This window comes from Phyllostomus discolor, chromosome X (genome assembly GCF_004126475.2).
Source record: "Phyllostomus discolor isolate MPI-MPIP mPhyDis1 chromosome X, mPhyDis1.pri.v3, whole genome shotgun sequence".
In the NCBI taxonomy this organism is placed as follows: domain Eukaryota; kingdom Metazoa; phylum Chordata; class Mammalia; order Chiroptera; family Phyllostomidae; genus Phyllostomus; species Phyllostomus discolor.
In genome coordinates, this window is record NC_050198.1 from 99,710,491 (window position 1) to 99,733,258 (window position 22,768).

The following is a 22,768-nucleotide window of genomic DNA, read 5'->3' on the forward strand; positions in this document are numbered from 1 at the left end:
ATAGACTTGACACTTCCCCAGAAGTTTCCCCCCCCCAAAGTTTTTCAGCATCCTCAAGAAAATCAACCCAAAATGGACCAAGGAGCTTATGTCTTTCTGAGTTGAAATGACACCCTACGCCCCTAACCAGTGAGGTGTACGCTGGGAGTCATCGCCAACAATGGGGTTTGTCTAGAGTGAACCACCCCCACTCTTTCACATGTTTGACTTCCCGGCTGAGAGTCCCCAGACTATTTCCAGACTGCCTTTAATTGGTCCGAAATCCCTGACCTTGGATTTGTTGGCCCAGCTCTCTGCCTTCTTCCTCATTGAGCACTCCAAGAAGAAAGAAGGCCTTTGCCCAATTTTCTCTAGCTTCTTGCCTGATTATCATTAGGCCTGCTTCCTACTTTTATTTGGCTCCACTGCCTGGGTTCCTTGGATCTGACTTCTAGACCTAGTTGCATAAGGCCATGGGTGTTGGCCAGTTGGTTTTGTTTATGTCAGAGTTCCAGGTCCATCCCTGGGTTGATTTTTTTTTTAAAGATTTTATTTATTTATTTATCGAGAGAGGAGAAGGGAGGGAGGCAGAGAGGGAGAGAAACAACAATGCGAGAAGCATCAATTGGCCTCCTCTCACATGCTTCCTGACCGGGGACGGAACCCACAATCCAGGCATGCACCCTGACTGGGAACCCAAGCAGCATTCCGCTTTGTGGGACGATGCTGGACTAACTGAGCCGCCCTGGTCAGCGTCCTGGGTTCACTTTTAAATTGATGTTAATTTTTAGGCAAATGGGTCATATGCTTCAGTGGCTCTGGAGCCCTGGACTGATTTCAGATATAAATCTAAATGCTGTGACACTGGACTCTCCTTTTGTGCGAGTAACACCACCACTGGTAATTCTGCCTCCCATGCTCTGTTGGCTATGAGGGAGGTGGGTAGAGAGACAGACCTGGCGAAGGAAGATGCTGCTCTTGCCTCCCTGAGTCAGTTTGCTAGCGGGGGTGTGATAGGAACGAACGCTCATGAGACATGAAATTTGGAGGTGACTAAATCTCCCTTGAAAAGATGTAGTACAACCCATTGTCAGAGCTGAGTCCTCAGTTTTCTCAGGACACGGTTTCTTGCGAGAGCTAGTAGGACATTGGAGAACCCCCACTAAAATTAATACATTTTTAACACATTATGAAAATGGAAAATATTTATGGTACCTAAAATGGAAAGGCCCTTAAAGGAAGGTTTTCTAGTTACACTTCTCCCTTCTATGGCTGGAAAGATTTAGGCCCTGACAGGGAAAATGACCAAGAGCAAGTCTGTGGCGAAACAGGGAGACAAATTGTGGACAGTGGTCTAGGGACATAGCTTTTTTTTTTTAAAGATTTCATTTATTTATTTTTAGAGAGGGAAGGGAGGGAGAGAGAGAGAGAGAGAAACATCAATGTGCGGTTGCTGGGGGTCATGGCCTGCAACCCAGGCATGTACCCTGACTGGGAATCAAACCTGCAACACTTTGGTTTGCAGCCCGCGCTCCATCCACTGAGCTACACCAGCCAGGGATGGGGCATAGCTTTTAAAAGAACCCTGCACGTGATTTTCACACCCAGGAAGGTGTGTATGCTATTGTATGAGGGAGCGTGCAAGGCATCTTCCAGCTCCGCTAGCCCACGATGTTATGAGCCTGAGTGACCTCCACAGTTGTACTTCATGTTCATGGTGCTGAGTGACCAGAAGCAGCCACTCTTGTACCTAAATCTCAGTGGAGCAGCCCTCTGACCAATAGTTTTAAAACTGGGTATTCAGAGAGAGATTCTCAAATGTTGTTTTTTTTTTTTTTTTTTATCACACACAGTTCATCTCCCTCCTACTCCTAAGTGTCTGTTCCATGGAACCTAGCAGGAGGCTCAAAAAATCATACTCAGGGACAGATGGTATCAACTAGGTAAATTATATGTTGCATAATTGCTTTTAAGAGCCCAGAAAGGCCATTTTCAATGCGCAGCGGAAAGCTATGTTAGTTTCTTAAGTCAAAGCAGCCCAGGGCTTTTGCCGGCTTTAGTAGCAACCAGTAAGATAGGCCATCTGCCTGCGATTTGCCATTTCTGTGCTCCATCACCTTTTGACTGGAACCCCTGCCTCAAGGCCTTCTTGCCCTCTGTGTCCCTGGTCCACTCTCCTTCTCCCCGCTGTGGAATCAAGAGTGCTGAGAGAATGGCTGCCTATCTTTCCCTGTCAACCCTGTCTTCCCTCGGCATGCCCTGCTGGGCCCAGCACTACCCTCCCCACCCCGGGGTCACAGACGACCCCTTTCAGCAAGCTGCAGGAAGCCGCATGAGGTGACAGCTCCTGTGATGCATGTCAGAGTAGCCTGCGTTGGAAGGCAATTAGAAACTGCTGCCAGCTTAAAGGCTTAGAGAGATGGGTGTGCAGATAGGTGCGTCTGAAATGCAGGCGGGCAGAGTGGCCTCTGAGGTGGACGATCAGACGGAGGGAGAGTGATAAATGGAGAACAATACCGCCTTTCTTACAGAAGGGTGACGTGTCCCCACCCCGCCACCCAACCTTCCTTAAGCTGACAAGAATGAAGACTGCGTACCAGAGGGAGATTAGCTGAGTTGTCTGGAAGAATACAGTCTGCCTTCACTCAGTCTCCTCATGAGGGGGCTGGGCCCAGACAGCATCTGGATACCTGGGGGCTCTGAGCGGGGTTTAGGCAGGACCACAGGCATTCGCTTCTCTCACGCACCCCTGCAGCTCGCGGGGCAGGTTGCAGATGGGGACATCTCCTCTGTCACCACTGTGGGAAAGACAGCCAGCTACAAATGCCAAAGGCTGACCGACTATATGGCACAGTGGCAATGATGAATTCATGGCTGGGTCGGGAATGAGGCAATAAGCATTCTCATGTCAGTGCTGTCCAGCAGAACTTTCTACCATGATGTCAAGGTGCTATATCTGTGCTAATTAAGTCACCACTGGCTGTATATGGCCATTGAGTACCGAGAAATGCAGCTGGTGCAACTGGGCAAGAAGAGTTTTAAATTTATTCATTTTAATTAAACAACTATAAAGGACACATGAACAAAACCAAGGGGGAGGGTGGAAGCAAGGGAGGGAGGAGGGTTTGGCTGGGGTGTGGGGGGATGGTGGTGAGTAAATGCAGACAACTGTAGTTGAATGGCAATAAAAAATTTTTTTTCAAAGAAAAATAAATACCACACTGGACTTTTAAAAGATTTTATTTATTTATTTTTAGAGAGGGAAGGGAGGGAGAAAGAGAGAGAGAGAGAGACATCAATGTGTGGTTGCTGGGGGCCGTGGCCTGCAACCCAGGCATGTGCCCTGACTGGGAATCGAACCTGCGATGCTTTGGTTCACAGCCCGCGCTCAATCCACTGAGCTACACCAGCCAGGGCCTAAAATAATTTTTTAAAAAAATCTTAATTAAACGTGGCTAGTGGCTACCATCTTGGACAGCATAGCTCAATGCCTTATCTCCCAGAATGTGTCTTAGTGCATTTTCCTGGTATTCAAATCAGAGACAGGAATGGCATGGGAGATAGAAACTGGGCCCAAAGAACAGGGGTGCTTATTTATGGCAGCAGCTTCTACACTGCACCCACCCCCTTCTGTCACCACCCTGTCCTGCTTCTGAACAGTAGGCTCAGGATGCATTCATTGCCAGGGATAAACTTTGCCAGTGTTACATAGCCTGACAGATCCTGCGTACGCTGGAGAATCTATTGTAAAAAGATGAAAGGTCACATGAACAAATGCAAAGATTCACAGGCGTGTCTAAGAAATCAACAGTTCAGCTGTAGACAGAGAGATGCAGCATCCAGACAGTATCTTTTTTTTTTAATGAGATTTTTTTTTAAAGATTTTATTTATTTATTTTTAGGGAGGGAAGGGAGGGAGATAGAGATAGATAGAGAGAGAGAGAGAGAGAGAGAGAGAGAGAGAGAGAGAGAGAGAGAGAGGGAGAGAGAGAGAGGGAGAAAGAGAAACATCAATGTGCGGTTGCTGGGGGTTATGGCCTGCAACCCAGGAATGTACCCTGGCTGGGAATCGAACCTGGGACACTTTGGTTCCCAGCCTGCGCTCAATCCACTGAGGTACGCCAGCCAGCAGACAGTATCTTTTAAAGAGACTTCGGAAGCATTAGTCAGCCATACATTCAATATGCGTCAGCACGAGGACCCAGAAGCAAAACTCCTAATAGCTAACCATCATGAAGGCTCAGGAGAAAGGAGCGTATTTTTTAACAGAGTGGTCTTGAGACAAAATAAACCGGTTAGGAGGTACAGTAAGCATCATGTAACTGGAGATGACAAAATGCAATAGTGTTTGAAGACTGTGGCCTGGCAGGTGTGCAGAAAACAACCTAGGGTTAGGGGGTAAAACGGTTTAACGTGGGTGTTAAACCCTTCATCAATTCTACTGTCATTCTCCTCACATTATGGGACACTGAGGAAACCCAGTCACTGGGAAGGTGACTGAGAGTAGTTGGTGGCAAAACTACGGTTGAGCCCAAGGAGTCCGGCTTCAGACTGTTCTAACCACTGTGCCACCTCCTGTCTGTATACTATACAAGAGGGCAGGTGTGGATGCTGTTTCACAGTGACCTGGGGCAGGGTTCCCTACAAACAGGTGATAGGAGAGATGGTCAATTTATCTGGACCCAGCCTCTGTTCTTAGTCCTTGGCTGGTTGTAGCAGACAGGACGCCCAAATAATGGTGTAGGAAAAATAGGAGTCTTTTTAATTCGTGAAAAAGAAGTCCACAGGGAGGCAGTCCGGCTGCCATGCTAGATCCATGGTTGTCAGAAGCTTGAGGTTTTTCCAAGTTTCTGTTACCCTATGCCTAGAAGGATGGCCCTTGTCCTTATAGTCCAAGATGGCTGCTGGAACTCCAGCCATTCCATCTGCATTCCAAGCATTGGGATTCAGTAAGGGCTAAGAGAAGGGTGTGCTGTTTTCCTCAAAAAAGGTGTCTCAAGATTTCTGCTCAACACTTTTATTTACATATCACTGGGCATTATTTAGTCACATAGTCACCGCTTACTACAAAAAAAGGATAGGAAACGTAGTCTTTTGCTCCATACGGCATGGCTTCTATCTGAAACCCAGGGCTCTCTTGCACTAAGCAGGAATAGTAGAATAGAGGTTAGGGTTGGCATCTAGCACGTTGGTTTTCTGGCACATCGAGTCCTTCAACTTGTACGTTTGTGTCTTCACAGTGACTACAGGTATGTGGCAGCTGCCTTGGCTGTCATGAGAAATGTGACTCAGCAGATCAATGAACGCAAGCGGCGTTTGGAGAATATCGACAAGATCGCCCAGTGGCAGGCCTCTGTCCTGGACTGGGAGGTAGGACCCTTCCCAACGGGGGTACTGGGGAGCCCGAATAGCTTAGCTAGAACTTCACAGAGCCATGGATGGGTGAAGAGGAATTAGATTTGAAGAGCAGCAAGCAGGATGCCCATGAGACCCAAGGCAAAACTTCCTGCCAATGAGAGGCATTGGATACTTCGACAGCTTTCTAAGAAGGTTGGGGACATCCTTGCAGCAGTGATTCATTAAGAAAAGAAACGTTCTTCTCTTTGGGTATTGCCAGGAGACAACGGGGTTGACTCAGTAGCCTTTCAAATGTCTTTCAAGCCCTGGAATTTCATTACCAGCAGAGGAACGCTTGGCTGAGGAGTGCTGCATGCTAATTCCCTCCCAAACGCTAAATGCAAAGCTGCTTCTCTGGCGCAGGCCAGCCCACAGACTTCTCTCCCTCTTGGTGGGATCACCTCACCCTGACACATCTACCAGGTCTCCCCGAGCCTGCACACTTCAGGCCCCGACCATCATTCCTGCCACCCTGGCAGACCAAATTCTGCTTTGTTCTTTTTTTTTTTATCACCTTATAAAAATAATCCCTGACAGCCCCATTCCACTGCATGCAGACACAGCCTCTAAGCGATAATCAATACCTTAGAACAGCTCACGGGAACAGCAGGGAGAAGAATATGTTCCCAAGGATTGCAGCTTCCAGGGAATTTCAATTTCTGATTTCTCTGATGCTGGGATTGGGTTGAGCTGACACTTTGCCACCCTTCACACTCATTAGTGCCACTTGAAAGGAAGGGAGAAGGCACATACCGCCGACAGCTTCTTTGTAATCAATTTTTTTCCTGGAGATTTTTTTTTTTTTTTTACCAGAAGCCCAAGTTTGCAGCTCATGTCTGGGAACTTGCTCGCGTGTGGTTGTGATTTCCTCCTCACGGACCCCTCCCCTCACAGCCTGGTTGTGTAATACCCAAGGGCCTGTTTCAGTTTACCATCAGATGATTTAATCCAGAGAAGCTGGAGAAAACACAAAACCGCAACGTGATGGAGGCAGCAAGAGCATCTATTTAAGAGCTAAGGAGGCAGACTCCTGGGACTGAGAGATCAAATGTGGAGGTGGATGGGTTTGTTACTTCTCTGCCTTCTTGTCAGTAGGCAGCATGGCAAATGAACTGTGTGAAAAGGATGGCATTTCCTGAGGCCACAACCCCAACTGAGACGATCAACCTGTAGTCAGAATGGGGTGCTGGGCATTAGGATATTTTTTTTTTAATTGATTGTTGTTGGAATACGGTTATCTCCATTTCCCCCCCCACCTCCCACCCTCAATCCTATCTCCCTCTTTGGCTTTGTCCATGAGTCCTTTATACATGTTCCTTGACTTGCCCCTTCCCCTTCTTTCCCACATATCCCCTCCATCTCCCCTCTGGTCACTGTCACTTTGTTCTTCATTTCAATGTCGCTGGCTCTATTTTGCTTCCTTGTTTGTTTTGTTGATTAGGTTCCACATATAGGTGAGATCATATGGTAATTGTCTGTCACTGCCTGGCTTACTTCACTTAGCATAATGCTCTCTGGTTCCATCCATGCTGTGGAAAAGGTAGGAGTTGAGATGAATGGCATGTGCCCTTTGCTCTTGCCCATTCAGAGGGGACAGATATGTTCGACGCAGAGGGAACAGTGTGAGCAAAAGTTCTGGAGGAATGGAAGGCAACAGCAGGCCCGTGGGCAAGGGGTCAGCGGGCAAGGGTTGCACTTTTGGGGACGTGGCAAAAAGGAAACAAACACGTGCGGTGCACGTAGCGCGGAAGAGGCAGAGGGTGAGAGCTCTGGCTTCTGAGAGGGCTCTTTCCTTCATGTGGTCTGATTGGATGCTTTCAAGCAGCCACATGAGGTGGGCCAAACAGGAGGCACTGTATTATCCCGTTGTCCCAATGAGGAAACAGGTTGAGAGTAGTTAACCTATTGTACTCACCATGGCCACGGAGTAAATTGGTAGCAGCGGGGGGTCTAGAACCCAAGCCTTCTGAGATTCTCACCTCCAAAAATTTTGAAGGCTGCTGGTCGCTCCCTGAAGGGATTGTCGTTCTGTTGTGGTTTGGTAGTTAGCACGTGGGCTTTGAAGGAGTCCGGTCTGGATTCACCCACTTTGGCACAATTGCCTCCCATTTCTCTGACCTTGGCTTTGGGAGTAATAACAGTATATTCCTATTGTATTGCTGTGAGGATGAATAGGAATATGGATGCCACACAGAATGTAGGGCACACAGTCATAGTCAAGATAATAACTTTTACTTATGGAGAGCTATAGTGTGATGTGTATTTTCCTAAGCACTTTAAAGATTTCATTTATTTATTTTTAGAGAGGGGGGAAGGGAAAGAGAAAGAGAGGGAGAGAAACATTGATGTGCGAGAGATATATCTATAGCTTGCTTCTAGCACGCCCCCTACTGGGGACCTGGCCCACAACCCAGGCATGTGCTCTGATTGGGAATCGAACTAGCCACCTTTTGGTTTGCAGCTCAATGCTCCATCCACTGAGCCTCACCAGCCAAGATTCTAAGCAATTTATATATGTTAATTTATATAGTCTTCACAGCAGCCAAACGAGGTTGGTACCACTATTGTCCTCATTTTAAAGATGAGGAAACTGAGGCACAGAGGGTCTATGTGAGTTGCCCAAAATCAACTGTCAGCCAGCTCGGTGAGCATAGGGGCTACATTTTTTTCCAAGTTTCTGTTTGTTTGTAAAGTCACATGTGACAAGAAATTCTTAGAATAGAATTGGGCTAGTCCTGCCAGGTACGGTGGGTGGACCAGATGACCGTGAGTAGTCTTAGCCCTGGTCCAATCTCTCCCCTTTTAGCAGGTGTTGCCGTCTAAAAGTAATCCTGGCCATCTTTGTATGGATGGCATTGGCCCCTTTTTATAGCTTTCTTTCACCTCATACATATTCAAAACAGACGATGGCACATTTTCCTGGTGTGCCTCAGGTTGGGGCATGGCAGACTAGTACCAGTCTCGCCTTTCTGTTGCTCCAACAGGAAAGGCCTGCACAGCTCCCTCCCCCTGAGGACTTCCGGTCCCAGCCCTGGGCCTCCTAGGGATCTGTGCTAGTATGTGGGTCTCTCAAGGAGGAGTGTTTAACTAAGTTCCAAGGTATCCCTGGGGTGGAGTCTGGAGTCACAGTGGTATCCCTGAGCTTTCTTTCGGAGGTTGTATTATTAGAAAATATTCCCAGTGAGCTCTTTTCCTTTTAGTACCTTAGACTAGGAAAAAAAAAAAAGGATATGCTGGAGAGCATCATTTCCAGCTACCCCTGTCTTTGGCTCAATGCCCTGCCTAGGCTGTTCGCCTGTGATTGTTTCTGGGGTGACGCAGCAGCCCCCATTTCTATTAGCAATAATCACACCTCTGATAAAACTCATTGGCTACGGTACTGCCACTGCGCAAAGCCGGCAGCTTCCATTTCTAACCTTGACTTCAAGCTTTTGGGTGTGAGGCTCAGCTCTTAGCATCAGAGTATCGGGGCAAGGAATTTAGACGTCGTCCTCCCGCACCTCATTTAACAGCTCAAACAACGGATTCCCAGAGAGAGGAAGGGACCAAGCCTTCCACTAATCTTTGGCCTAGAGATAGCATCGTGCAGTGACAAGAGGGAGCACGTTCTCTGGACCCACACAGTCAGGATTTGGTTGTGGGTCTGTAGCTAACTGGCTGGCTGGGTGACCTTGGCTGATCACTTGACCTCTCTGTACGTCAGACGGTACAAAGAGAGCGAGGATATCTGTGTCCCAGGGCAATGGTGAAGGTCAGAAGAAATAGAATTAAAGTATGTGTAACACAACGTCTGACCGATATAGGTGCTCAGTGAGTATGAATGCCCCTGAGTCCTGGGCCACTGCCTCCTGTCTCCACTTTCACATGGGCCAGGAACACCCACCTGTGCCCATGGCTTCGGTGTGGTTTGCCTGCTGTTCCAGGAGACCTGAGCACACCTGTCCTGGTCTCCTCCACGGACGGTGTAAGGTCCTTGAGAACAGCTGCCAAGTTAGACTAGACTAGAGTTAGACTAGACTTAGTCTGCCAAGTGACAGACACCCCCATGTACCCCGGACCTAGCAGAGTTACCATAAAGAAGGAGCCCTTAGAAACGGTACAACTGAATGAGTTAGGAATCATGTGTCTGAGTGTTTTTTGTGTGTCTGATTTTACATACCGAAAAGGAGAAGTGGTTTCTGGCCTTGTGTATAATAACCAAAGGAGCATGTGATCGTGAAGTTGCCTATTTAATTAATAGATTTTCATGAACTGAGAGGAGAACAAAAAAAAACTTTTAAGGGGGCAAGTGTATTCTCTTTCCCTCTATCATCATCTCCTTGCTGCCCCCGTCCCTTTTTTTCTCATCTGGGAAGCAGACAGACTTCTACCACTTGCTCAGACTTATCTTCGAGCACAGGAAAGAGTCTAGCAGACTGGAGCTGGGAGGAAATGCTGGGGCAGAGAGGGAGATCTATAGAGAAAAAGAGGGAGAATTAGACAATGCACCTCATGGCTGCTGGTGCCCCTAAGGCCAGAGGACAACTGGCTACCACATTCCTAGAAGGTCCTGGGGCTTTTTCCTCCTCAGGGTGAACAAGCACGTGAGTCTTTGCAGCTGACAGAGCCTTTCAAGGATTCCCAGGAGTCCCTCCCTGCGTACGTCCTTTCCCGGCAGTCCTTTCTGTTCTCCTCCTGCCCCAGACTGCGCCCAGTTCTAGGTGCCTCCAGGCAGGTGATGGGTCCATCTCTCCTACCTGGCTGCCTCTCACTGTCACATGTCCTTCCCAGGGCGAGGACATCCTAGACAGGAGCTCGGAGCTGATCTACACCGGGGAGATGGCCTGGATCTACCAGCCGTATGGCCGCAACCAGCAGCGGGTCTTCTTCCTGTTTGACCACCAGATGGTCCTCTGCAAGAAGGTAATCCCAGCCCTTTCTTCCCAGAGGGATATGGGCACTTCTGGGGCCACCAGCCTCTCCTTCTTCATCATCCCAGCTCTCAAGAAAGCGGGCTAAAACTGGTGGGTGAAACACAGACCGGAGATGGGCAGCAATTTCATATCAGGATCACTAGTATGGCATGAGTATCCTGGACAGAGCTGGCTTATGGGCAGTGAAGCTCTGAAGTTGGTGCGTTTTTGTCTTAATATTGTTTTTTACCATTTGCCCCACTGCCTCGCGTGGGGATCCTTCTCACTGTCTTCCACCCAGAAACATTTAAGTATTTCTATCCCAGTTGGTGAATAGTGGCTTCTCTGATCACTCCCCCCCCCCATTTTTACTTGAATGGCTCTGGCCACCTGGCCTCTCATGGCCCCAGGAACCAACAAGGGGTCCCCTACCCTTTCCTGACAGGTATGTAGTTTTGTGGTGCAAAAATTTCCCGGGTCCTTACCCGTTTTCGACACAAGGGGCATCACTTCCCTGTAACTCTCAACTGTGTTCTTCCCCACCCTCCACTCTCTGTGATGCGTTTCAAGAGAGGCCATAGTCTTGCTGTTGACCTCTGGCTGACTCAGGGCGAGTGTTGTTTCCTTGGTCTCGTACCTTTGGCAGGCAGGAGGATGGCACATCTGCTCTCAGACTGAGCCAGCCAGATGGCATGCTGCTGCCCTTGCGTCCTCCCTCTGCATAAGGTTCAGACCGCTTTTGGTTCCAGAGAGTGGTTGGGAAGGCTTTGGGACCTGGAAAAGGAAAAGAGGAGGGGAAAAAAAAAAACAACAAAGAATGCTTAGAGTGACTTTTCCAAATGTCTTGTCCTACCCTTGGCCCTGACTTCGTCATCCAATCCCTTTGTTCTCGTCCTCATCCAGTGATAAATATGTCTAAGGAGGAATGGTGAGTCTTGAAACACCTAGTTTAATGTTTTTATTTTCTTTCCAGCCTGAGACATGAACCACACATGTACTTTTAAGCACCCTGTTCTCTGTGTGTGGCATGTCTTGCATTTCGTCTCTGTCCGTGTGTCTTTGACAGTGGATTGGGAGAAGAAATTGAGTTTCGAGTCCAAGTGCCTCGGGGTTGGGGATAAGCTTGGAATGCCAGCTCTGGAACCACTAGCTGGTTAGTCCATGGGTGCACTAACCCCCTGCATCTGGAGCTGACTCTGGAAGAACTTTCATGATTCTAGAACTTGGCCAAACACCCAGGCCTCTTCTTAGCTCCCCTCAGCTCTTCCTATGACTTGTATCAAATCAGAAGACAAGATTTTTGAGAGTTAATTCCTAAGATTCATTGCAACGACTTCCCCATTTATGCAGAACTTCCTCATTTTGTATATTATTATGCAAAAACTTGCCCATTTTGTACATTGGAAATTGGGGTTTCCTGAGCCACTTAAAAATGAACAGCTTGATTTAGAGTGTGTATGTATACACACACACATATATGCATTTATATATGTTTATTAATTAAGTGGTCATTATAGTAAATGTGAGGATACCGGTGGCTTCTAACTATATGATCCCTTATTTAAATTTTTCTGTCCTCCCTCTTTTCTTTTTTTAAAGAATATTTTATATTTATTTATTTTTAGAGGGAGGGGAAGGGAGGAAGAAAGAGAGGGAGAGAAACATCGATGTATGGTTGCCTCTTGAGCACCCCCTCCTGGGGACCTGGCCCACAACCCAGGCATGTGCCCTGACTGGGAATTGAACCGGCAACCTTTTGGTTCACAGGCCAGTGCTTAATCCACTGAGCCACACCAGCCAGAGCCAGTTTTGTAACTTTAAACATTTATTTTTCCTCAGTGTCAAATCAGATTGACGGTAGAATTTTTCTCAGGAGCCGTTTTGAAGAACCACCTGAGTTAGTGGGAAGCAGTTAAGTACAGTCTTAAGAGCATGGCCTCTAGGGCCAAACAGGATGGCACCAATTTCTTTTTTCCCATGAGCTGCTTGACTTTGGACAAATTCTCTGTGCCTACTATTCATTCCTTCATTTGCAAAACAAGCATCATTGCCGTGTCTACGGGCAAGGGAAGTCGAGAAGGTTAACTGAGACAATATAGTTGCAGTGCCTGGGACATAGCAAGTGCTTAGTAAATATTAGTCATTGATTCGATTACTGCATATTTAGTGTTTCTAATCATTTATTCAGCAAATTTTCATTAGGAGGCAGTATACAAGTTAGACAAGCATAGATTCTAGAGCCACATAGCCTGGATCCAAAGCCCAGCTCTGCCATTTAGTATTTTTTTTAAAGATTTTATTTCTTTTTAGAGAGAGGGGGAGGGAAGAAGAAAGAGAGGGAGAAAAACATCAATGTGTGGTTGCGTCTCGCACACCCCCTACTTGGGATCTGACCTGCAACCCAGGCATGCATCCCAATCAGGAATCGAACTGGCAACCGCCTGGTTCACAGGCCAGCACTCAGTCCACTCAACACACCAGCCAGGGTCAGTTTAGTATTTTTTATTCTTGGAAAAGTTTCTGAACTGCTCTATGTCTACAGTTCCTCATAAAAAGGGGTTATAACAGTACATTCCTTGTAGAACTGTTGTGAGGATTCTTTAAGTTATGAAATGCAAAGCATTTAGCTATCAAGGAATGCATAAAGAAAATGTGATACACACATAATGGAATACTGTTGAGCCTTAAAATAGAAGGAACTCTTGCCATTTGCAACAATATGGATGAGCACTAATAAAATAAGACAGACAAAGACAAATACCATATGATCTCAGTCATATGTGGAATTTAAAATAGTTGAACTCATAAAGAAAGAAAGTGGAATGGTTGTTAACGGCATGGTGGGGGTGGAGGAAATAGGGCGATTTTGGTCAAAGGGTAAAAACTTTCTGTTATGCAGGATGAATAAGTTCTGGAGAGCTAGTGTACCAGCATGGTGATTGTAGCTAGTGATGCTTTATTGTATTTTTAAAATTTGCTAAGAAAGGAGATCTTAAGTTTCCTCATCACAAAAAAAGGTGATGGATATGTAAATTAGTTTGGTTGTGGTGGTTATTTCACATTGTATATGTATATCAAAACATCACATTGTATACCTTAAATACATACCTCAATAAAGCTGGAGAATAATGCAAAGCATTTAGAATAGTGTTGGGCACATAATTTGTGCTGTTAAGTGTTCGCTGCTGCATTGTTGTTATTATTATTTTGTTATTAATAAGTATGCACTCTAGCCATGGCTGGTGTAGCTCAGTGGATTGAGTATGAGCTATGAACCAAAGCCTCACTGGTTCGATTCCCAGTCAGGGCACATGCCTGGATTGCAGGCTAGGTCCCCAGTAGGGGGCATATGAGAGGCAACCACACATTGATGTTTCTCTCCCTCTCTTTTTCCTTCCCTTCCCCCTTCTCTAAAAATAAATAAGTACAATCTTTTGAGAAATAAGTATGCACTCTAGATACTGAAATAAAATAATGGGAAGGAAAAATCCAGTCCCAGCCCCATGTGCCTTCCCTGGGATCGGGAGAGAAAACCTGGCTGACACAGGCCAGGGGGTAGTCACATGGACCCCCTCTAAAAGGGTTAGGAGGATTTCATTGACAAGCAAGCAAGGCAGACTGCAATCCAGAACAGTTGCATTCCCCAGATTGCAGCATCTGTCATTTGTACAAAATGTCCCATGGTATCTTACTAGATGCCATGAAAACCCAGTGAGTCTAAATTCAAACAGCTCGCAGCCGTTTCAATTATGTAATGTCAGGGATGGGGGCAGGTTTCTTGCTGGAGCCAGGGCTAGGGCCAGGGTTGCCTGTGTGCAGCCTGTCAGGGCGCTCCTGGAGAAGTGCTAGCTTCCTTCATATCTTCCATCTCAGGTTAGTGAGAGGGAACATAAGGGGGGCTGGCATATTATTACAAACAACCCCATTTAGGCCGGGAACTTGGTGGCAACCCGGATAGCATCTGTGGTGAGCACCTATTCACCACATCACTGTGGAAGTACTCATTCTGCCATTAACAAAATGGTGTGGGGGCAGCCGGTCCCAACAGGACCCCAGGTGAGGTCAGCTGGCTGGCACAGAGAAGTTTGTCTCCTTTCTGGGAGCAGAAGTGGAGCAGAGAAACCTTTGAGGCTTTGCCAGCTATACTTCCCTGGATGACCCCTGAGTGAGGCAAGAGCGAGGAAGGCACTGTGCTCGGCACAGCTTACGTGAGCAGGCAGAGCTAAAAGGCGGGAGACAGAACAAATGCAGCTCACCATTGTGGTAGCTGAGTGTCAACTGCACGAGGGTGTATAGTCTGCTAGCATTCAAAAAAGGGAGACCAGAGCGAGGAGCTAGGAGGTGCAATCAGGGAAGGCTTCTTTAGGGAGGAGGAATGTGTGAATTTGACCTTGAAGCCTAGAAGGATTGAATAGGAGGCATTGTTGGGGCCAAGAGGACACATTAGTGTGAGCCCAAGTAGGGATCTGTGATTTGGGTGAGCGGGTGGCAAACCACCCACCGCCACTCCTGCCTTGAAAGGGTATGTGTGGGATTTCCAGGGATAGTGTGGTAGCACGTAAACTTTGAAATGTTCAGAGGTAACTTTGCTTTGATTTATTTTCAGGCAATATGTCACTTACTTTGAAAGGTCACATGAACTAAAGGAAGCATTGGGATGTTAAGGTTTATCGAAGGGGTTTTAGAACAGCACCACCCTGTTTATGAGGCACTGGCGTCATGCCCTGCTAGCTGCATGTTTAGATTTGAGCTGCACAATCATTTTCCAGGATGATCATCCTAGTTTCATAAACCAGGACAATGAGGCTCATAGAAGTTGAGTGGCTTGCCCAAGGCCCTACAGCTAGTAGGTTGAACAGCTAGGACTCAAAACTCAGGGCTTTGGACTAACTTGTTCTTTCCACTGTTTCCTGCTGTTTTGTGGCCTTACCTACCCTTTCTGATTGGATTTTCTGAACAGTGGATCATTCTTAATCATTTCTATCACATCGTTATACTTGGCTTTATGACTAAGCGGGTGCCTGCAAACTCATATTCAACCCTCTGGGGAGTCAGAAAGAGCCGGCAAAGGGAGAATTTTAATGACGCATCTCTCTAGCCCTGTTTCCCTGCCACAGAGGCAGAACTGTCTCTAGTTGCTTGTTATCCTTAAATACAAAAAAAAAAAAGAAAGAAAAAGAAAATAACCTTTGACCACAATAGGAGGTTCAGTTGATGCTTTTAATTTAGCTTCAAGATCGTGTTCATCCTTTCCATTTTTGGAAATCAGTAAAGGTTTTGAAGGCTGACGATGATTGTGACGCATCAACTCAGAGGAAAAGGCAGCTGCAGGCTGAAGTGAGGGAGGGCGGACGGTGGAGGCTGGCTGTGTTCTAGCATGCTGGGCACTCACCTGTGTGGTGCAGACCTGGACTCCTAGGTCTATGTGTGTTTGTATTACATCTCGTCAGGCAGGTTTCCAGCCTCTACGAGATCACGCTAGGTTCCATGGATCCATTCTCACCTTGTCCTGCTTTTGTAGTGAGGTTAGCCTGATGGGGTCCGCTTTTAATGCATATTTCCCCCCAAGCATTCCTGAGGATGCGGAAGTCAGCCCATGGCAGCCACCCCGTTCTTCGGCCAGACCGAGCCTGTCCACCCTGAGCCTGGTAGAAGGAACTGAGGCTGTGAAATAGGCTCGGAGCCACATTGGCCCACGCTGTGCAGCTGACCTCTTCCTCTTCTGTGAACTCCATGTCAGGGGCACCGACAGATCAGAGCCCATCTGTACTCACAGCCTATTTCTGTGAATGATCATTATTGGAGCAAACAGAACAATGGGATGGTTATTTTCTGCAAGGCAATTCAACCACATCTGTATTTTCCAGCCCGATGCTTCCAGATTGACAGAGCTGTGCTGGGAGTCCTTAAGGACAGCCTTCCCCCGGCCATCCCCGGAAAGCTCAGTCCCCTGTGCAGTGTGAAGACTTAATATTGGGGAAGGGCCCGTCTGAAATTCTGAATATAAGCACACAGGGTGGGGGGAGAATTGGCCAGACAGGGTCCCTGCCACTAACAGAGGACATCTGTCAGGACAGGGTTCCCTGGTGTCCTCTTTGGCCAGACTCAGCCGCGTCACGTGTCCTAGCATTAGGTGTGCCCTCAGGGGAAGCTTAGGACTGTGCTGAAAGGAAGAGGGGCTGAAAGGCCACTCGGAGAGAGCCTCGTCAGACCTTGCATTCCATAGGCCCACAGATCATTTTATCTGACTCTCTGTTTTTCTTTTTTTAACGTAAGAAATATTTGACATTCAAAAAGATACACAAATCATATAGTGCACACACACAGACTTAGTATCCAATATAAGAAATATATTTTTTAAGATTTTATTTATTTATTTTTAGAGAGGGAAGGGAGGGAGATAGAGAGAGAGAGAAACATCAATGTGCGGTTGCAGGGGGTCATGGCCTGCATCCCAGGCATGTGCCCTGACTGGGAATCAAACCTATGACACTTTGGTTCGCAGCCCGTGCTCAATCCACTGAGCTACCCCAGCCAGGGCTCAATATAAGAAATATTTTTTATAGCTTTCCTCCTCTCCTTCTCTGCTTCTTCCCACCCTTCCTTGCCTCTTCCCGTTCTCCTCTTTGTACTGTCTTGAATTTCCCATGCATTATTGTTGTATTTTGTATACTCTTTGTACATATGTATGTATCCTGAAACCTTCTGTGTCGACTTTTTGTTTCAAAACCTTATATAAGTGGAATTGGTGTAGATGAGATAAACTATATAGAAATAACATCAAGGGAATGATGAGCATAGGATTTGAGATGGAGGTTGCCTTGGCGTCATCGCTTTTGAATTGGGCGATGGGGTTCCCTAAATCTTAATACAGTATTACAAGTAATTAAGCGAATACATATATAGAAATAAGAACATCATTCATGGACACATGATGAGTTTCTCATGGCCCGAGAGTGAGGATGAATCCACTTCTGTGCACTCAGGAGCAAGACAACAATGGTAACAACTAGCCAGCTCATAATGCATCTGAAAGGCTTGCAAATATTCAAAATAGGAAAAGCCTTTGCTAGTACTGCCTGTGTGGCTCAATGCTTCCTGCTTCCCATCAGCAGTCTTGCAGCCGTGTATGCGGACTGATGTTGGGGTCTGAGACAGAGCCTTGGGATGTAGGACAGGAGACTTTGCCTAAGAACATCTGATTAACCAACCTGTCAACGTCATACCACTAAGTTAACCTGCCCAAGTTTTTACGAAACCAACCCCCATTGGCTGCCCAGAACAGTGGCACCATTAGCATCCATCCTGATGTTCCTCTGTGCCACCTCTCCTGGGACCCTCTCTCTATGTCCCTTTCACAAAAGTCTTCTCTTCCTTCTCCCCTAGGACCTGATTCGGAGAGACATCCTATACTACAAAGGCCGCATTGACATGGATAAATACGAGGTAGTTGACATCGAAGATGGCCGAGATGATGACTTTAATGTCAGCATGAAGAACGCCTTTAAGCTTCACAACAAGGAGACGGAGGAGGTACATCTGTTCTTTGCCAAGAAGCTGGAGGAGAAGATACGCTGGCTCAGGGCTTTCAGAGAAGAGAGGAAAATGGTACAGGAAGATGAAAAAATTGGTAAGTGACCTGAGAAGAGAAAGACAAATATGGTTATAAAGCACAGAGGGGATTTGAAATACTTTTCCTTTCTCTAGAGGCAGAAGGAAGATTTCTATTGCAAACCGACTTAATCCACTTTGTTAGTTCCCTATTGTTAGGCGCTTATTGATAGATACCAGTAGTTTCCATCAAGTCAGGGTTAAGTGAGTTGCAGGTCGGCTTCCTCTGCCGTCTCACCGCTAGAGAAAACTATAACACTGAAAGCAAACCTCAGACTCAGTTCTCTCCAACATACAAATATTGATTAGCAAACCAATGCAAAAGCACTCACGCAGCCTATTCTGTAATCTCAGTGCAGTCTCAGTTCTATTCTAAGATAGATGCCAGCATCTTTGAAAAGGTGAGTCAAGGCAGGTTTGGTAATATTAGAGTGATACTGTATTCAGCGAACTCTCCAGTCAGTCTGGTGATAGGAGCCTCTGATGAGGGCTGACACATAGCACCTGTTTTTACTCATAAACCTTAGGCTTCTTTCTGAAGGGTACAGGGTGTGGGACTTACTGGATTCTTATACCCAGTTTGGGTGAGGGCTAAGATGCCTGTAAGCCATTTGTGGTCACTGAACATATCGAATAACATTCAGTTTACCAATCTGTACTTTTAAAAAAAGATTTTGCCCTGGCTGGCGTAGCTCAGTGGATTAAGCACAGGCTGCGAACCAAAGTGTCTCAGGTTTGATTCCCAGTCAGGGTACATGCCTGGGTTGCAGGCCATGGCCCCCAGCAACCACACATTGATGTCTCTCTCTCTCTCTCTCTGTCTCCCCCCCTTCCCTCTCTAAAAATAAATAAATAAAATCTTTAAAAAATTATCTTGATTCTTTGGAAAATAAAATGAATTTATAAAAGAAAAAGATTTTATTTATTTTTTTAGGGAGATGGGAAGGGAGAGAGAAAGAGAGGGAGACAAAAATCTATGTGCGAGGGAAACATCAGTCAGCTGCCTCTTGCACGCCCCCAGCTGGGGACCTGGCCCACAACCTAGGCCTATGCTCTGACTGGGAGTCAAACCAGCAACCTTTCTGTCCTCAGGCTGGTGCTCAGCCCACTGAGTCATACCAGTCAGGGTCCAATATGTACTTCTTAATCCCTTCACCTTTTTCACCAAGGCCCCCAAACTCCCTTCCCTTTGCAAACCATCAGTTTGTTCTCTGTATCTATGAGTCTGTTTCTATTTTGTGTGTTTATTTTGCTCTTTAGATTTCGTATATAAGTGAAATCACATGGTATATTTCTTTCTTTATCTGACTTGTTTTACTTAGCATAATACCCTCTAGGTCCAAAGATACTTTTATAGAAATAGAAAAAATAATCGTAAAGCTCATGTAGAACCAAAAAAGACCTATAATAGCTAAAGAGATCTAAGAGAGAAGAACAGAACTGAAAGCATCACACTTTCTGATTCAAAATATATTCCAAAGCTACAGTAGTTAAAAAGGTATGGTATACCATACCTTTGGTATACCAAAGGTATGGTATACTGTCTGTATACCATAAAGACAGACATATAAACCAAGGAAATAGGAGAGAAAGCCCAGAAATAAACTCACACATATAAGTCAACATGTCTTCAATAAGGGTACTAAAAATATGAAATTAGTAAAGGATGGTTTTTTTAAAAAATGGTGCTGGGAGTAGTGAATATCAACATGAAAAATCATGGTAAAATCTTTTTGACTTTGATTTTGGCAACAATTTCTTGAATATGATACCAAAAACCTAGGAAACAAAGCAAAAATAGACAAGTGGGATTAGATAAAACTAAAATACCTCTGCACAACAAAGGAAATATCAATAGAATGAAAGGGCATCCTATGGAATGGGAGAAAATATTTCAAACCATGTATGTGATAAGAGGTTAATTTCCAAATCATATAAAGAGCTCCTACAACTCCATAGCAAAAAACCAAATAGCTCAGTAAAAAATGGGCAAATGAGTTGCACCAACCTTTCTGTTATTTCATTAATTACTTTTTGCCATGCAATTTCTTTTCTTCTGAAACTTTTCTTATATCTATGTACATTTTCTGTTGTACTGTGTTATCTTTTGACTTTTATTTTACTTTGTATTTTTGCGTTGGGTTGTGAAATATTTGTTGCCACCTCACACCATATTTTATTCAACCATTCTCCATTTAATAGCCTTTTAACTCACAGTCTTTTTTTTTTTGCCTCTTTGTACTGTGAAATGCATCTTGGTAGCTATGTTTTTGTCCAAGTTTCTGACTACTTTCCTTTTTCACTTTTCAAGGCTTTTGATATATCTTGCCAGAAATAAATATGCTTCCAGAAATGTACTAATTTAGACATTTAAGAAAGGTCTCTGTTTCTCTTAACCTAATCATGTGTTTTTTATGTTTATAGGCTTTGAAATTTCTGAAAACCAGAAGAGACAGGCTGCAATGACTGTGAGAAAAGTCTCTAAGCAAAAAGGTAAAGCTGCTTTTTACCAACTTTCCCTCCCCCCTCCCGCCTCCCCTGGCCCCACTCACTCTCTTTGGGAGGCTGGGAAGCCATAGACTAACATGCCTGCATGTTCCTAGCTTATTTCCATGCTGAAGTTCACTTGGGGTGGTGGGGAGTGCCTGGGTTCTCAGCTGTGCATGATTACACACCACAGGTGGTCTCAAAAGTTTAATGCTGAGGAATGACTAGGGCAGGGGTGTCAAACTCATTTTCCCCTGGGGGGGGCCACATCAGCCTCGCACCGTTGCCTTCAAAGGGCCAAATGTTATTTCAACTCCTGAACAGTTAAGGAGTAGTTCCATTTATGCAGTCCTAAAATTATTTCAGCCCTTTGAAGGCAACCGCGAGGCTGATGTGGCCCCAGGTTAAAATGAGTTTGACCCCCTTGGACTAGGTAGGGTTGAGGTAGTTATGTTCAAAGGTAGCTTATTGGGTACAGGAAAAAAAGGAAACTGTTTTCCTTTTTGCTTAAATAAACGAGAGAGAAAAGCTAAACTTTACTAAAACTTTACAGACTGGTGGACAATAGAAAAATATGTAGAATGTATAAATAAATATAAATATACTAGGGAAATGCACACCACTTTCATTGGTTTGAGGACATGTGGCATATCAAGAATTCCAAATCAGAACAAAGATTTTCACACTGAATCAAGAAAATTCACATATTGATTCTGTTTCTTTCTCTGTGAACCATCAAGTATTTACAAAGGAAACATACCTTGAAAATCAATTTGAGTATAAAACAAAACCCTATTTTCCCATTCTCGTGAACTAGACAAAATTAAAATGCTTAGGTAAACAAAAGGAAGGAACTACCTTCTATTGGCTTGAGGGCCTATTCAATCCCAGTCATTTTACATAAGTTGTTCCATTTTATCTTTATAGCACCCCTAAAAAGGTAGGCATTATTAGCCCCATTCTGTAGATGAGAAAACTGAGGATCTTCTGGGTGAAGTGACTCTGAACATAAGTCGGCTTGACTGTAAGTCCCCACCTCTCCCCTCTCCACCCCAGGGTTCTGCTCATTCTCCATTTAGAGAAAGAACAGTTCACTTGTTTTGGCCTCACCTCAGTCATTAACAAATGCTGTTGTCCCTGATAGCCACTGTCATGGTCGCCAGGGGTGGGCAGTCTCAGGCAGACCTCACTTTTCCCAGGCCCTTCCTTCTGCTTTCTCAGTGGGCGCCGATTCAGAATGAGTCACCACAGAAATTGATCTGATGCAAGTCGCCCGAAATTCCAGCAGTCACATAAAGCACCCTTAAGTATTCCTGATGACACTCTTTTTCATTGAGGAGGCTACATGCCTGTGCGTATCTGATTTCCAATTAAGCAGTGTCCCTAGCTGGAGCCCCTCTAACTAGACATGACCATCCTTTTAACTGCTTATGGCTTCCCGCCCTTGGGAGGCTCTCATTGGCTCTTTTTCTCTTCATGCAAATGTGGTTCTCTTTAGATACGAAATTAGAGGCAACCATTCCTAACCTCTTGAGGCTGAAAACATGAGGGACAGCGTTAGAAAGCAATCTGGAGCTACTGTCAGTGAAGATGTGATCTGTATGAATAGGAGAATTCTGCGAGAGAAGAAGCCCCTTCTTTGGACAGGCATATGAGCAGAAAAGAGCCCCAGGCAGGTGGAAAAACCTCAGGCTACAAAGGAGCTCCTTTCCTAGTGGCCTGCCTGTGTCTTTAGGAGGCTCTCGCTTCCTGAGCATCTTTCAGTCCAATTTCCTGCACTGTCCTCACCACACTGACCTTCCTGATGGAATGGTGCCCCTTTACCTCAGCCCGGGTTCCCTTAAGCTCATCTGACACTGCCTGGTCTTTTCACTGAGAAGCCTTACAGCTTGGGAAAATTCCACAAAGCAAGCGACTAGAAAACAGTCCCATTTAATCATACCAAGACTTTGTGTCAGTTTCCTTCCCCACCCTGTCTAGTCTCAAGCCTGGCCCTTTCAGGTTCCCTCTTCTCTCCCAGTGCCTGACCGAACCCTGCTTCACCCGAACAGCTTTCCTCCTTTAATTGCAATCTTAAGACTTCAAAGAAACTCACCTATTTCCAAACCTCCAAGAATTCCTATGAATTTCTTCCCTCATTTCTATTTCTAGTCTTTAAGACTCCTGGTCCAGGGCTGTGGTGACTGATATATTTTGAGACTCAAAGTTACTACACATGAGGAAGTAGTTGTCAAATTTAGTAATTTCACGGTTATATCATATACATGGGAAGTGCGGGAAAGGCATTCTTTCAGGTACCAATGAAAATTAGCTTCCTTAACTGTTCCAGTGGCCCCTGCCTGAAAGGGGTGGGGAAGCTCTGTTGTTAAGATGTCTCTAACACAATGTAATTGGATAGCTGA

The 22,768-nt window shown here is 45.6% G+C and overlaps 1 protein-coding gene and 1 pseudogene across 11 annotated transcripts in view; one reads left to right on the plus strand and one right to left on the minus strand.

Annotated features, from left to right (window-relative positions):
* Positions 1–22,768, plus strand: part of ARHGEF9 (Cdc42 guanine nucleotide exchange factor 9) — a 199,060-nt gene that overhangs the window by 160,639 nt on the left and 15,653 nt on the right. For all 11 annotated transcript variants that reach the window (XM_036016997.1, XM_028522796.2, XM_028522798.2 and 8 more), the window contains exons 6-9: positions 5,220–5,349; positions 10,147–10,278; positions 17,655–17,898; positions 20,304–20,372. In XM_036016997.1, the coding sequence (XP_035872890.1) occupies positions 5,220–5,349; positions 10,147–10,278; positions 17,655–17,898; positions 20,304–20,372 (575 nt within the window). The remainder of the gene's footprint in view (positions 1–5,219; positions 5,350–10,146; positions 10,279–17,654; positions 17,899–20,303; positions 20,373–22,768) is intronic.
* Positions 8,539–8,773, minus strand: LOC114505777 (annotated as a pseudogene).